The sequence below is a fragment of the Ambystoma mexicanum genome, chromosome 2q (assembly GCF_040938575.1).
Source record: "Ambystoma mexicanum isolate Mex_15411 chromosome 2q, UKY_AmexF1_1, whole genome shotgun sequence".
NCBI lineage: Eukaryota > Metazoa > Chordata > Amphibia > Caudata > Ambystomatidae > Ambystoma > Ambystoma mexicanum.
In genome coordinates, this window is record NC_090924.1 from 637,542,152 (window position 1) to 637,559,513 (window position 17,362).

The window sequence follows — 17,362 nt, forward strand, 5'->3', positions numbered from 1 at the left end:
GTCCACTCAGCTCTTCATCCTTCCGAGGTCGATAAAATGGGCAGCATTAAGTTGGGGAACAATAAACATCCGTTATCTGTCAATAGCACCAATATGCTTACGTTGAAATCCACTGTGCCAGACCTAGAAGTCCCTATGTGCATTATATAGAAGCCATCTTAGAAAAGCATGAGATTGTGGATATATGTACCTACAAAAAAGCACTGCCACCATACAGTGCAGAAGACCGTTTCATTTCTACTAGGTGCAGAGAATTAGATTACAAACTATCCAAATCACCCCCACAAAATAAAAAATGATTAACAAGACAGTAAACGCATTTCAAAAATGTGTTTTATATGCTTACAAAAAGCTACACAACGGTGTGGATTGCTACGATCAAAGTGATATAACATCTCGCGACCTACGATCAAAGTGATATAGCATCTCGCGACCTAACAAATAATTTAAAAACATTCTTTATACTTACTGAACTTTTATGAAGGTCCTGGTCAGATTTAGATGAAAGCACTGAGAGATCCCCATTCAAAATAACAGCAGCAAGGGAGTTCACAAGCGGTGCATAATGTATGATTAAGAAAACCTATTAAAAATACACATTTGTTAATTTACTGCATTAAAAATAAACAAGCCACAAACGTCACATCTTACAAAAATGCATACTTTTCAAAAGCAACGTATAATATGTCAACACGTACATACGCACATTAGATATTGACAAACAGTGCAAGGTTCTGCGATGGGATACATTCATGGAACTCCGAAGAGCCTTGCAAAACATTTGATGGTACATGCATGGGTGCTCTATTCGTAATGTTACATTGGTCCTAATCCTGATTAACACAGTCTCTTCCAAAACCCTTCTCGTCAGTCAACTTTCTCTGCTTTTTCATTTTCTTTTTTCCTCCCCATGATCCATTTCTGCCCTGAACATAGTGTTGAGCTCCCTAGGATCACTATATGAGAATATTAAGATGGAAATGAGAGCGAACACATTAACGTTAGCTGAAAAAAACTTGAAATTTGAAGACTTAAAAAGACTATCGGAGGACCAAATTAAACTAAACTCCGATTTCTTTTTTTAAAGTCTCCTATGAGTAACATCTACTTACAGAAAATAAACCTACCACTTACAACTCCAATAAATCGAAGGAAAGCAGTGTAGATGGAAGATGTTACCATGGTTATGGATACAGCTCAGACTGACATCCAAATGGAAAAGCCATTAGTAGAGGCTATTAGAGTAAAAATGGAAACTATGGATAAAACAGTAACCAGTATAATATAACCTACTAAAATGCAAAAGAAAACAAAGAAACAAAAAGCGAGGAATGGGAACAAACAAAAGTCTACAAAGTTTCTAAGAGGAATACATTTAACAGAAGAGGCAGAAAACATAGCCCTAAATGGAGAGAAGATGGAAGATAAAAATAAAAAGACAAAGTGTAAAAAGAGCAAGAAAAGCACCTCACATAAGGATATATTAGTGGCGCAGGAATTATCCATAACAGTGGGCAAATTAACATGCTCTGTCGTAACTAACAGACATACTACCCCCTTCACTATAATTTGTGGAATTTGAATGACAGTCATATGGAAAGTGATAATATTTACTCCATGAAGTACCGAGTTTGAGACTGATCACAACTAAGGACATTGCTTTGGTGGAATTTTTTTTTAATAAGGGACAAATGTACATGAGTATTATTGTAGTGCCAACAAAGATTGTCTAGGAGACGATACTGGGTGAAAGTGAGACTCTTAGAGAAATGGGTTATGATTTAACACCATATATTGCGAGAAGTGGTGAGAAGGAAATGTTAATGACACCTGGCACTGGACTGCGGAATGTGGCAAATGGATGGGAATTAATGAAAGTTAAAGTTCTTTCGCGTAAGGGTTTTATGACACATGTAGTACAAATAGTAGCCCCTCGGGATAAAGTAAAGAGGAACGTGCAGGAGAACTGGAGTTGGCTAAAGACAACCACAAATTAACAGAGAAACGCTGTCTTTGATCATTTGAATCAATATAATAAGGAATGAAGCTAACATTTATTGTGAAACAACCAATTGAGGGCAGAGTTGAAAGAATTGGATTTGATAATATTACAAGAAGTCTGGCTAACATGCCCTATAAAGTAGGATGAATATAAGATCTACCAACAGGATGCAGTGTATTCGGGGGTGTGGGTTGTCCATCACGGGGGCTAATTATAGCCCTGAAAAATAAAGCAGATTTAAAACACTGTAATATCTAAAGATTATTATGGGATTCTGGCGGTCAAATTATATGTCAATACGGAGAATAGAGTTAAACATTGAAATATGATTAATGTTTATTGGAATCCATTGTGTTTCACTTTGAATGTTTTTATGAGTACGCAAAATGCAATATTGGAGGAATTATTCTCTTCGGAAATGGTGGCTGGAAGCGATATAATAGGAGCATGAATCTGAATTCTGTATACTCATTTAACTGTATAGAATACCTAGAAGAGAAGGATGCTGTTAAGAAAACAAGTTTTTATAAATGGTGGAAAATGATAACAAATTCTTTAACAACTGGGACTTATGAGTAAATGGTAATTTAAGTAGGGACATTGCCAGAAAGGATACATGGAAAAATTCCTCATGTATAGACTACATACTTTTAACAAACAGACTTTGATCAATCTGTAAGACACTTGAGGTACGGAATATAGATTTTAGTGATCATAATAGGGTATGGTTGGCAATTAATCTTTCCTGCAAGCAACAATTAGCTCCAAATTTAAATAATTTAGAAGTAAACATCAAGGGAAATATAATTGTTTGGAGAAATAGCGACATTGTGAACATTTCATAAAAGCACTGAATCCTTCCTGGAAGTAACCCTGTATGAAGAAAAACTAGTTATGTTTAAGTTTCGAATCCTTTCCACTCTTTATATATAACGAATTAGAAAAAATGGATATGAAACACGCGAAATGATCTGAGAATGGCCATAGGTCAAAAGGAAAATAGGAGTTGAAAAGGAATATACAATTTTTAAGTAGGGAAAATATGCAGCCAGATAGTAAGGCAGGAGAAATGAAAAGATTTAAAAAACAATATAAAAATGGGCATAAACACTACAAATATATCCACTTGCAAAAAGAGTGAGCAAATGCTCACAATTATATTAAAGAAGCAATCTGCTAATTTATGGGCTAAAATGAGAAGTCTTGAGAAAGGGCAAGAGCAGATTAATTCTATCCCGGCGCCGCATGTGTGGGAAAAAGATTACTTACACCTGTATGAGCAGCAAGTATGCAAACAAGGTAAAGAGGTAAAACAAGGCAGTTGGACATTCAACTTTGAAATTGAGCATATAATGATAATTAAGAATCTTTCCACTTCGAGAGTGCCGGGCCCTAATGGACACAGTAATGCAATATTTAAGGGAAGTGTAAAGACCCGGTCTGCTATTTTGTAAAATATATTATATTATATATATTAAGAGCATTCTACAAAGATAGTGATACCAAACAGATGGAAACTGGCAAATATTATCCCCGTCTTAAAAAGAGAAATAGGGAGACTGCAAGTAATTATAGACCAATTGCATTACTAGATACCGATAAAAAAATCTTTGCCACATGTCATGCTTCTGCATCTCTGCCTCTTGATGGCGCTGTCTTCAGACCCGCGGGGTGTTTTCTACCATCTTCAGAGAAGCCCCCATTATTTGGCATTTCCTTTCTGAAATCTGCATTTCCAAAAACATGGACTTCAATTCCCATAATGCACCTTGTGGCAGTTCTCCTTTCCTGGTTATTCCTATGCATCAGTGTTAGAACCACAATCCCCAGATACCCTAGAGATCAGTGCTACTTTCACCTTCCCAGGACCAGAGAGGGAGGAGGCAGATTACCTTCAGGTGTGCTGCTCCAGGTGCTGCTAATTAGCCTGCTTCAGCACAGGGCAGGCCACTATTTAAGCAGCTGACTGCAGGAGCACAGGTCTCTTGCATTGAGTCCGCTCCCAGCCATTGGTTCCTTGAGCCACGAAATTCTGCTGTTTCTTGTTGCTGCCAGATCCTGCTCCTGTTCTAGTGCCCGGTTCTCACTGCCCGGCACCCTGCCACTCTCCTCTGCCTTCTGATCTGCTCCTCTGGGTTCCTTGCCTTGCAGCCCTGCTTCTCTGCTGCAGTCATTGTTCTCTGTGTGCAGCCCCTTGCTCCCTACCTCTTAATATCTGGCTCCCTGACTGCTGTTCCTTCTTCCTTTCCTTCAGTCTGTGTTTCCTGGTTTTAGCTTCCAAGTGCCAGTCCTGGGTTTTCTTGTATCAGTCTTCTGTCCTGCCCTTCTTATCCCACTTCAGAGCTACAGATTCCTTGTAATCTGTCTTCTATTCTACCCTTTTTTTCCCCACTTCGGAACTATAGTTTCCCGGTTATCGGTCTTTAGTTGTGCCCTGGTTATTCCAGTCCAGAATTACAGTTCCCGATTAACGGTCTGCAGTTACAGTCTCCTGTATTATTGCAAATAGATTATTTTCTACTTGCTTTTCCCCTACTAAAAGCTTGCTTACTTGACTGTCTAGTTGTCCTTAGTTATTTATGTTACTGTTCTTGTCCTCACTTGTGCTTCTGTTATTCCTTTGTTCAGAGTTTGGCTGCTGGGTTGCCCAGCAGGTAATCTCTGCCCCTTCCCTTGTCTTGTCTTGTTTTACTTGTAGTCTATTGTGAATTAAATGTAACAGTATGTTGCATTCTGTTCCCTCAGCGGTCCTCCGCTGTAGGTTACGGCTGGACCCATACCGGCTTGTCTTGTGTAAGTTAACTCCTTGTTTGTGCCCTAGGCTCCAGACACAGAAGCCACTCCTGCTTCCCCCTTTCCATGGGGTTGCAAGGAGTGGTGCCTGTAAAAGTAACTTAAACAGAAGCATTGAGCTTCCCTTATATCTGTGGGCAGTCTCTAGTCCAACCTGTGTATACACCCCGAGTGGGATTCCTCATTGTTTGTCCACTGCATGGTCCCATCCTTTTTTGTTCCCCATTGAGATCCGTCCTTTCTTCCTGTTCTGTCGTACTGAATTAACTTTCCTATTCTTCATTCTTGTTTAGCTTCCTGCTGTGTGCACTTACCTGCCCCCTTACATCAGCACAGCCACCCAAAACCTAGTTAGGTGCACTGCACAACTTATGACAACACATTAATACTGGAAGAAGCTGGAAAAGTGGGCAGCAGAAAGAAATATGCTATCTAAGTGCCAAACTGGCTTCAGAACGGGGATGGACATCCCTAAATGGATTTGTATTGGATCCCTAAATAGCATGGACAAAGGAAGCATCACCCCCTATTTACAGCTTGTATAGATATGTCCATGGCTTACGACACAGTAAATTGATCAAAATGGCGACAGAAACTTAAAACGTGGCAGCAGAACTATTGGAGTTGAGACCAAGCTAAGAGTGAGATTGAATATGCAGGATGCTTTCACCAAAGACATCCCAACTGTTAAGGGTCTGAAGCAAGGATGTGTGCTGGTGCCTTACCTATTGCATCTGTGTGTCTCAGATATTGGGAAATACTTGGAGAAAGTGACCTTTGTATCACCTAAATTGGGAAATGCTAGAATGTGTTGGTTAGACTATGCAGATGATATTTTCCTATTTTGATTTGATGTGCTATGTTTAGAGGTTTGTAGACACTGATGTTTGTTATGGGTTATGACTCTGCCCCACTAGAATAAGAGATATCCAGATTGTGAACGTTGATTGGTAGTCTGGTAAATCTAGATCCAATGACGGCAGCAATACATGTAGGGAATTTTTCCAAACTAAGAGTGTGAGCAGACTAACTGCCAGTCTTGGCCTGAAGTGTGAGCAGTCCCAAGATGGTGAGGACTGTCTATATGTGATGATCAATATGTGGGATCAACCGAATTTGCTTTGTACATGATATGGATATGTTCTGTTTCATGTAGACCCCGTGGTTGGGAACACAGGTACCCAAGCAGACTTGGTCTGCCTCCTCCCCATCTTCCCAAACGGCAGTATCATGAGAAGGTCACCCTATACTATTGGCATCCCTACCAATGACGGAAGTAAGACATGTAAGTGGCTTTCCTATACTAAGTGTCAGCAAACTTTAATTACCAGCCTTGCATTTGAAGTGTGAGTAGTCCCAGAGATTGTGAGGACTGACTGTATATGACATTTCAAATGTGGAAAACACTCAATATGCTTTGTGCATCATTCAAATATGTTCTTTTCTCATATAGACCCCGTGGTCGGGAACACGGGGACCCGAGCAAACTTGTTCTGCGTCCTCCCCATTTTCCCAAACAAAGGTATCATGAGATGATCAATTTTCACAATTGGTTAGTGGTAGGGGCTGGAGCAGATGGTTTTCTGCATTCCAACCATGCAACACTATCTACATGAGGTATATTTTACAATCTGTTCCGTACAAGGACATTAACTACATGCCTTCCACGTCCTGCCTCGGATTTGGTTGGACCTCGTGAGGGACATCCAAGCAGTAAGCGGCAGACATGGTGAATACAAGCTGTGACACGTTAATCCCATTCCAAGATGGCGTCATGCAGCTCACGTACGCATGCGTCGAATTCCCGTAAACAGAAAAACAAAATCCTGGCTTGAGCGCGAGATGTAAGATTGACTGGGAGGTTCTTACTAAAATCTTGTTCTTAAAGTATTCATTGTCCTGCGTAGTATAGAATGGATAATTTATTTGAGCTGTTTGTGATTTTTAAGTGAAAAATTGTTGTTATTGTTTCTTTGATGCTCTGTAATCGTTTGTTGTTTTCAAACTGCCTGTATTTTGTAAAGGTTTATAATAAACCAAAATAAATAAATAAATAAATAAATAAAAAAGACCACCGACTTCCCTGACCCTGAAGTAGGTAAGATGTTTGGGTACCTGTGACGGTCCCCTACTCCGATCGGAGGTCCCAGTAAGGGTGACCAGGGGTTGTGCCTCATTTCATATTTGGGCCACTCACCCTCTAGCTTGCGAGGTACACCAGTGTTTTGGTCACCCCACTAGAAGGGATTTTGTCATTACTTACTAGCACATCTACAGTAACACTACCAAATACTTGATTTGATTTCTGACTAACACCACCACCTTCTCTCCAATGCTGCATGGCAGTACTGTATCAGGACGTTCCCCTCCTACACATCAACCAATAACAGTACTCTGCATTTGTTTGCATCCCGAAAAAAAAAAAAAGTGATGTCTCCTCTGCAACATGTTAATCCATCCCATGTCACACAGGTGACACCTGGGATCAAGAAGGACAGCACGACCAACTACTGTCATTCTATAACATGTTTAGGGGTCTGTGTGCAGATATCGGCACACTTCAGTATACAACTTGCATTTTCCCAATAGTCAGGAGGGTTTTCTAAAAAAAAAAAAGAATCTCGCACTGGCGCGGGTAGCCATGACTTCAGGCTTAGAATGATCTAGAATAGATGCAGGTATTTCGAGGTCCTGTAGCCCGCAGAGTTCTGCCACCAGGTCCTTTCGGCAGACAGTTCCTCATCAGTTGTGGCCAGCATGGACCGCTAGAGAGGGCCCCAGGGAAGGCCAAGGCTAGCTTGGACTTCTTCCCATTTATCTCTCTATACAGATTCTATGCTCTGGGACCTCCTTTGCTCCTCGTCAGGTTGTCTGGACCTACCTAGAGTTCACTTGGCCCACCACAATCTTCCCATTTTGTTTGGTCTGACCGTGGTCTTTCTCACTCTTCATTCCTTGATCTATTCTGCTTTTCTACCACCTCTTCTGTACCACTCCCCTCCCTCATCATTGCTTCTGTGTCACTCCCAGGTCAGGATGTTAGTACCTCATCCTCCCTGCAAGGTTCAACCTCCTTCTCCAGGAAAGTCTTGGCATTAGCTGTTACCTCCTTCACTTTCACCTCCGCCATCTGTACACTCTCACCTCCTGATGTAACCACCTTCTTTGCTACAACAACCACCCTTTAAATCTCACTTTGACATTACCAGCTCCTTCACTAGCACCATCACCTTCTGTCCACTCTTTCCTGATGTTACCCCATGTGTCACCCCCTTGACTCTCACCGCCTCCTCCTCCTGTCCATTTTCCTCTACCTCTACCACCTCTCCTTCATCTTTTAACCTCAATAACTTCTGCCAAGTCTAATCCTCTGAGGTTACCACCTCTTTTCTACCACCTTCATTTGTTCTCTTCACATTTTCATACAATTCCTTTACTACTACCTACTTGACCACTTTCCCCATAGCTATTAACACCTCTGTTATGTCTGTCACTGTTGCAATCTTCTTTCCTTTTGGTCTCATTACCTCCTTCGCCCCTGTAGATGTCACCTCCTCTTCTCTCACACTGACACCTCTACAGCACTCTATTGGCTCCAGCCTTCTCTGTCTTTCCAGCCTCTTTCCTCTCAGTCCTCTCCCAACATGAGCCTCCTGAAACCCAAACAGCCAGAATAGACTGCCTGGCTTATATAGGAAACTCCCTTGTTCCTCCGGGCGCGACTTCATTCAAAGCCTGCGCATGACATTGGTAATCGAATCAGGGCTGGGATTAGCTATCTTCAGAGAGTGCACCCGGGCATGCTTTCAGCATAGCAGGGTGCCCAAAGTCTATTACTGGCCTGGCCACCATCTTGGAGGCCAGTACTCCATTTTTATTTTCTTACCTGTGTGTTGCTTGTTCTGGGCTGAGAGCTTCTGCTTTCCCAGTGTGTGAATTTGACCTTGGAAGAATACTGCGAAAGCTCTTACCTCTCTTTTAGTAAATGATCTCTGAGCCCAGGGAGACAGGGAGGAGGGGGAACTGTAACACATTCTTGGTAGAGAAACATTCTTCGATGCAATCCCCAGTAAGAAAGCCACTGGTTTGCAAGATTGTATCCATGGAAGTTTGACTCATTGAATGTTCCTTTTAAGTTGTGAAATGACTTCCTTGATGTTCCAAATCAAGAGTGGGGTACCTTATTACCTGCAGGTGTTTGGGCATATTTATTTATTTATTGTGCATGCACATGAAGTAAACTGTCTCAAAGCGCCCACAGGGTAACAGGGAGGGAACATAGGAATGAAAAGCAAATATAACAATGAGAGATAAAGGTGGACCTACTAGGATTTGTGTGCATTCAAAATGTGCAAGTGCAGAGAGAGAGAAGGGATGAGGGAGTGGATGAGGGAGTGGGGGGTAAGAGCTATATGTACCAAGAGGGACGTGCTAGGGAGTAAGCAGCTGTTAAGTGACTTGGTGAGAGTGGTCACCTGCCAATAATAAGTGCAGGCCTGTTGTGGCATAGGGCAGAGGATGCTGAGGCAAGTGCTGGGAGCGGGCGGAGCCTGAAGGCGACTGGGTGTGGGAGGCCAGGACTCAGGAGGACACATAAGGGGCCTGGACACCAATCTCAGCAACTATGAGGTTTCGCAGAGGAGGGAGGAATGGAAGGAGGAGGTGAAAAGGAAGGTCTTGAGGAGCTTCCAAAATTTGAGGAGATCCGGCTCAAGACGAAGAGGAAGGGGGAGGCTGTTCCATAGGAGGGAGCCTGCCGAGGGAAGAGATCAGCCACCAGTTCGCTGTTTAGCAAAGCGCTCGACACACAGAGTTGGTGCCTGACGAATGTAGAGATCTGGAGGGAGAGTATTTAGTACGAGCCAGTTGTCGATAGCGTGGTCCACGGCCCCAGACAGCCTTCTGGATGAATCAAAGGGATTTGAATTTGAACCTAGCAGCAACCAGGAGCAAGTGGAGAGATTTTGGGGCTGGAGAGATGCGGTCCCTGGGCTTGAGGCCAAGGATAAATGTTGCAGCCCTATTCTGGATTAGCTGCAGGGGTCGTAGAGAGGAAGAGGGTGGATTAAGGGGTAGGCTATTGCAGTAGTCTAACCGAGAGAGAACCAGAGCTGGGGGGAAGTGAGGAAAGGAAGAATTCCTCTTTCAACTCCACCTCCTGAAAGGAAGAATTCTTTTGAGGAGGTGGAGTTGAAAGAGGGTCTTCTTGGCAAGGTCCTGAATGTGAGGGAGGAAGGAAAGAGAGGAGTCGAAGATGAATCCAAGATTTCTAGCTTCAGGTGAAGGAGAAGGTATAGCCCAGAGAAAGAGGCCAGAGTGAGGGGAAGAAAGAGGGAGCAGGAGTCCCAATAGGAAGGATCCCAGTCTTGCTGGTGTTGAGGCAGAGATCATTGGAAGTACACCAGGACTGGATGGCAGATAGGCAGTCAAGAATGATGGAGGAAGTAAGGAGAGGATCAGAGGGGAGTTTGAAGAAGAGTGTGTCATCTGCATACCACTGGAAGTTGTGGGAGAAGGTGGAAAGGCGGTGTGCAAGCCGAGCAAGATAGGTGTTAAATAGTCAGGGAGAAAGGTTGGAGCCCTGGGGGATGCTGCAGGTGGATAAATAGGTGGGGGAGGAGAAAGAGCACAGAATGACCTGGGACAGACGGTCACTGGGGAAGTAGGCCAGCCAATCCAGTGCCTGCTCGGAGATACCTAGGGTATTGTGAAGCCGTTTTATGGGTATGGAGTGGTTGACCGTATCAAATGCAGAGGAGAGATCAAGCAGAATGACAACAGCTGGAGTCAAGATATGCGAGCAGTTCCTCATGGGTGTTCAGAAGAGCAGTGTCCGTGCCTCTGGATGCTCGGAATCCAAATTGATGGTTGTTTAGGCAACAGGTTTAGTCTGCTGGGGGGCTGTACAAATCCTGTACTCTTAAGGCAAGGCTCTTTCCCCATGCCAGAACAAATCCTATGTACATTCATCCCTGTGCATCTACCGCTCCAACATTTTATTGTTTGCTGCATTCCTAAAAGCGAGGGGGTGGGTTTGGTTAGTGGGGAGAGAAAACAAACGCAAGACCGTTTTTGCTGCTGGGTTTGTGTGGAGTTTAAAAGTACCTGGGTACTGTAGGTAGGTCTGTGCCTAGGTGGTCTGGCAAGGAGGATGCAAATGCCAGTGCCACAAAAATGTCAAACCCTACTTTTATTGTGATACTGATCAGCATGTTCAGAGACATCAAGGTTAGCCTCAAATCATACGATCATGCAGAGGTGAATGTCAATGTTTTATTTAAAAAAGTATATATTTCAATTAGACTTTAAGAAATAAAGGACGGTCCAGTTAAAACAACACTTAACCAATGCAAACAGAGATGAAGTCGGGCAATTACTACATTGAATGGTTAGAATTCTATTCTTTCGGGAAGCTAGAGGGATGGTCTGAGTAGCCCGCTGTCCTCCTCCTGTTTGGCCGAGGAATGGACCAATGTGTTGTTGATGAATCCTGGATAGAGTTAACAGAGATCCTTTTCTTTGGGTCCCAAAAAATAATGTTCATGCATTGGAAAGTCACGGACGTTTCTATGCGTAAAGCCTGGAGAAACATGCTTTCACGGATTTGTACTCATGAAAGGTCCAGATATATGAAAAGATGAAAACCAGATATAACTGACATGATCTGCTCCCTGTTAGAAGAATGCAAATCAACGTGGAGAGTATGATCAGCGCTATTGTCCTGCATGAACACACAGGCACTGTTTCACAGAGCGTTTTCCTTTGGGATTGCAACATTATAAAACGCTTCTGTGAATCAGGCCCATAATTGGTAAATTAGGTTAATATGACCCTCGCTGCACTTCTTCACATGGATGCATATCTGTGTTTACATGGCAGGGAGGGATCTGCTTTATCAGCGATTGTCGTATTAAAGAAGCAGCATTGTACGTGTTGATTTCTATGCTGCATCGCACATCATTAAGAGTTGTACTTCGTCCAGATCACCTGGTTGAATGCATGCCAACTTAACTGTGGTCACTCCTTTCATCACTATCAACGGTAATTCTCCTTTCTTTTTGTTTGGTATCACGGTCAACGAAACCACCATTCATCCCTACTATGGATCAGATGTTCTGTGACAATTGATATTGATATTTTATTTCTATCACGCTCGTACACAAGTGATTCAGTGTGCCACAAGTCAAGGGAGGGGAACAGGGGAGAACAAAACAGCGATGTTACTAGGCCCAGTGACATTGAGAGTGCGCAAATGCATGGGAGGGGGGAAGGGGAAAAGTGCATGGAAGGGGAGGAGAAGTGGAAAGTGCGAAGCAGAGGAGAAACGGATAAATAACAATAAATAAATAATAAAGGCAACAAACAGTGGTAGCGCGGCCAGTAATTTGCAAGTGCTAGGTTTAAGGCAGCAGACTGGGTAGGTCTGATAAGTGCAGGAAGAAAAGTGGGGGGCTGTATGGGTACAGATACAGACCCCATTGCAAGGGGTGGCCTGGAGGCAGAGGGGGAGGGTGGCAGGGTGAGCAGGTACCTGGGCCCGGAGGACAGAGGGTGGCCAGGTGCATGGTTCCAAGAGAACAGATCAGCAGGGGAGAGGGGGAGCGAAGGCAGAAGAAAAGAGGAAGGCCTTGAGGTGCTTCCGGAACAGGAGATGGTTCTCCTCAAGTTTTAGAGTGGCAGGGAGGCTGTTCCATGGGGAGGCCCCAGCCAAAGACAGAGATCTACCCCAGCTCGTTTCTTTGAAAAACGACTGACCCTGAGGGAGTTGGAGGTAGAGGAGGGAAGAGCTTGAGAGGGGAGGTATTTGCGGAGGGATAGCTGAAGGTATTTTGGACTCAGGCCCCAGAAAGCCTTGTGGACAATGCAGAGGATTTTGAATTTAATCCTTGCATCCACTGGGAGCCAATGGAGAGATTTCAGAGCTGGAGAGATACGATCGCAGGGCTTGAGGCCAAGGACAAGTCAAGTCTTGCAGTCCTGTTCTGGATTAGTTGCAGAGGGCGGAGAGTAGAGGCAGGTAGATTTAGAAAGAGGCTGTTACAATAGTCCAACCTAGAGAGAACCAGAGCTTGGGATACCATGAGCTTCTAGGGGAAGGAGAGGAAAGGCAGAGTACCTCTGAGGAGGTGCAGTAGGAAATTTGACTTTTTAGAGACCTCAGAGATGTGGGCAGAGAAGGAAAGGGTGGAGTCAAAGATGACCCCGAGGTTCTTAGCCAATGCAAGCAAATATACTGCAAAGCTAGGCAAGAAGAAGAGCACCAATTCAAATCCCCTCCCCTCCCCTATTTGTAGTTTGGGCTATTAGGTGGGGGCTACATATAAGCTGAAACTATTGCATTGGAGTACAGGTAAGGGGGGAGAGGGTGACACGTGAGGCGGGACACAGAGCCTGTGGGTGTTTGGTTATTTAACCACTCATTGACAGCTCATGGCCATGTTGACCGCTATGGCGATTTCCACCCACCACCTACACCTCCCTGCAACAAACAATCCTCCTGGTCTCTCCCTGAGCTTGCTCTATCAAGCAGTAATATCAAACTTTAGCCTGCCAGTGTTTTGTCTAAGCAGCCTGCTGAGAGTTAATGGCTTTATTGCAGCTGTTAACCTGCTACTGGACTAGTGGAAGATAAATATCTTCACACAGTGTCCTTTCTGTCAACTTAAATTCTCATAACAATAAGCAACGACAAAGGCAACAGTTTTGGCTTGTGACATTAGATAATGATTTCCCAGGTACGGACATACTATGGCCGCTAGATTTTTCAGCTGTTGCAATCTTATAGCAAGGTACGTTGTATCAGTACACATTGTTGGTCTTGACAATGCTTGTTTTTTGCTACTCAGATACGCAAGCATTTTTGCCGTGTTTCATTATGGAGGAATCGTGATATGTTCAGAGCAGAAATTCATTTGGCAGTTACACTCGACTGTTAAATGGACTTCTGAACAGCAGTAACAATCCGAACTGTAGAAAAATCGATTGTTGGAGGACATTTATGGCATCATTTAGCAAGCGGTCGCAAAACCGCCCTGCCAAGTGGCTCTCCTCCAGGAACGTTCCACCCCTTTATGTCGAGAACGATGTGCCAAGTCATCAGATTGCACTTTCCTGGCCCATCATGGTGTCTGCCCTCTGGCCACATGCTGCAGGAGGGAGGCCAAGTACCGTGCTGGAACCAACTTTAGACAGAGCTTGCGAGACACATTGGCCTGATCAATAATCACAAGTCTAGCAAATACCCATTTATCATACCGACAAGGGGTGTTCACAGCCATCCTGGTTTCGGAACGAGGCGTCACATCAATTCTTGACACAGTATGATCTACTGTCAAAGATCTTCGAATCAAGCCAGAGTGATGCACAACTAACAATAGCATCCTTTCCTTTGTAGCCTTCATATATCAAAAGTCATATCAACATGTGGTTATCCTACTGCGTGTGATGTGGCCGTTTTATAATGACATCTGCAGTGAATCAGACATTCAGCCTTGGAACACCATTCCCTCTACTAAACCTAGCTAACTCATTTCATTGATGCTTGTGGTGGTAAGGTGTCATCTGAGCCTACCTGCCAAGACACTAAAACTGCAGTTAGGGGACAAAAAACCTCCTTGCCTTCCTCTCCCACTTCCAAACTAACACCTTTTATGTTCTACTACAAAACAACCACATAACCGTGGCAGTGTTCGAATATAAGATTGCTTCTGCCGACCGACCTCCATTTTTAGGTGCTACAATCAGCCTAAAGGAGCTTGCAACATGATGGTGCACACTTTTTATTGAATATTTGGTTACAGAAAACAAATATGTAATATCCCTTGCACCACTTCCTCCCAAGAAGAACTACACCGCTAAAAGATTATTGAAAAGCACCCTGAAATACCACCTTCTCTCCCTAGGTTTCCATGACCTATGCCACTGCAACTCCCCACATCCCAAATCCCCTCACATCCTTCCTTTGCATTACTCTAAATGTCTATAGACAAACCAGCAATACTGTTCTCACTATTGACGCACACAGTCCTGCAATACTGTTGCTTCATTAACTGCACAGAATCCCGTGTTATTGGTACTACTGCTAAAGTATGGGCAAATGCTAAGCCTGCCCGTGTTGTCCCTATTGCTTCCCTATGAACTGGATGGACCTCAGCCAGCCCATAAGACTGAGGGTTCTCCAAACAGCCCTTTAAGATGAGCAGCAGCACCCTCGAGATAGATGGGGATGCAGATGTGTACTAAATAATAATGACAACTCAATAGTTTGGCAAAGGAAGTCCGTTTAATGACAAATAGAAAAAACAGGGAGTTCAGTCAACATCAGCAATCGCTCGATCTTCCTTCTCGCTTCAACTCCAATTAATTTCAGAAAAAATACAATATTTATACCAAAAACTCATCATTACTGACACGTAATCTTAAAAACCTAACATGCAATGTGATTGGTTATAGGAAGGTAACTTTAACATAGGTACTATATATGTGTATGGTAACGGGGAGAGGGGATTGGATAATCAATGTCAGGTGAGGCAACTAAGCCCTTCCTTCAAAACGGCAACTGTAAACGTCACTAAAAGTACGACGTCTCATTGGTTCTGCTAACTATAGGACCCTAGATTACACGGTCCACTCTTATTGGGTTGGCATCAACCCCACTCATACTTTTCCACTTGCGCTTAGCATCCTCCAATTATGTTACAATCCTTCATCACCTCGGTGGTCATGTGTCAATTACGTCTTTGTAGTTTGGCCTCGAGTCTGCTTTTTGGTCTAAGAAAATTAAGGAGTATGGGTATGGCAGGGGACCATGCGTAGGTGTGAAAGTCTCATCCCTTCCTGCCTGCCTTGCCACGTGTTTCAGACACTGTGAAATCGGCCTCTTCTTCATGCAATTTTGTGCATTTGATTTAATTCTGCCAGTCTTCTACCATCTGCGGCTTATCTTGACCTTTCTGAAAAGGATTTGCTGTTCTTTTTCTCTTTAATTGTATACACTGTTGGCCTATTCCAGCCGATACGACCTTGGCTTCTTGGCATGGTTTCTCTCCGTCTTAATTCTTGATTTGATTGCTGCAGCACTGTTCTCTTGAGCCCTTTAGTAATCTTTGTTCAATTCTGCTCATGTGCGTAGTGGATTTATATTGATCTATAAAGTGCTTTTGAGGTAGATATATATATAGTTGGCGCTTGCCGCAATCTCTTTTGCTACTATGCATAAGCAAGCTTCACGATTTCTTTGCGTCTTGCGGTTTCTTGCATCTGTACACATTTAAACTGACTTAATATCTTCATCGTGCATATAAGAAAACATTTCTGCATCTTGACATTAATTTCTTCATCTCAGGCTCAAGATGTCACTTATCCATGGTATTTCGTCTCCTTGTCAGTATTCTCAGGTCATTATATCTTCTATATGTGCGTCAGTCCGATTTCTTATGACGTCACCATTTGTCTTCCTTTAGTATCTTCTTGGCTTCTTCGGGTATTACATTCTGACAATCGTCATTTTGTCTTGCTTGTAGATATGGTTTTCTCAATGGGTACCTTACTGTCCAGGTTTTCCTAGGTGTCTGTACTTCAATAGGTGCTGTTATTCTGATAGGCACTGGGCAGAGCCCAACTGCAGCTCTCTGCTGGTTTATCTGTTCTCCATACGTCACATATTTTGGCGTGAACGTACCTGGCACTTCAAAGTGGGTGGCTGGAGTGCGGAAGATAATTGGCACTTCCTCTTCACCTATCCCAACACACTACCTGCCCATATGCACTGCCTTGATGCAAATCACCTATTTTATGACATTGATTTAAAAAAACTCTAATGACCCTATTTATTTTATTGTTTATTATTTGTATTGCGCACCGGCCCCACAAGTATCAGGGCGCAGAGCATAAGATAATTCAAGGCTTAGTTACACAAAGAATTACCGGAATAACAAATTGGACACAAATGGAGATATAGTACAAGAAATGACAATAGCACAAGGAGGTACAATATAAAGAAACATGAATGTGTCACACAGTAACATGAATGTATCACACAATAACATGAAGAGTAAGCTGTGCAGTATGAAAGCAAGTATTTACAGTCAGAGTATATATATATATATATATGTATATATATATATATATATATACACACACACACACACACACACACGTGTTCCTGATCAGAGCCTCCTTCAAACAGATATACATATTCCTCAATCAATTGAAAAATAAATCCCTGCTTTTTCCCATATACAAGAGCCACTTATTCATACTACAAAAATCCATAATACAGCTTGGTTCACACTACACTTTTATATTACAATTTACATTTCATCTTTTCACCTATTCAACTTCATCAGTATCATTTTTTAAACTATATTAATTTTTAGCCATTAAGATTTTCATAAAGATGTTCGCGGTCGGATATTGCCTTCCACATGTCAAATACTAAAACTACAATACCATGTTTAGCGCCAGTGTGGCGACGTGTATGGATCTGTCAACATTTAAAGACGCCAACCATATTTCTTCACTGAAGAATGGTTAGAGTAACAGAACATGCCCCAAAGTTTCAGGTTC

General features: G+C 43.0%; 1 protein-coding gene across 3 annotated transcripts in view; it reads right to left on the reverse strand.

Moving 5' to 3' along the window:
• The window catches only part of CLEC16A (C-type lectin domain containing 16A), a 1,932,649-nt gene that overhangs the window by 1,393,405 nt on the left and 521,882 nt on the right, over positions 1–17,362 (reverse strand). For all 3 annotated transcript variants that reach the window (XM_069647805.1, XM_069647806.1, XM_069647807.1), the window contains exon 9: positions 470–583. In XM_069647805.1, coding sequence (XP_069503906.1) covers positions 470–583 — 114 coding nt within the window. The remainder of the gene's footprint in view (positions 1–469; positions 584–17,362) is intronic.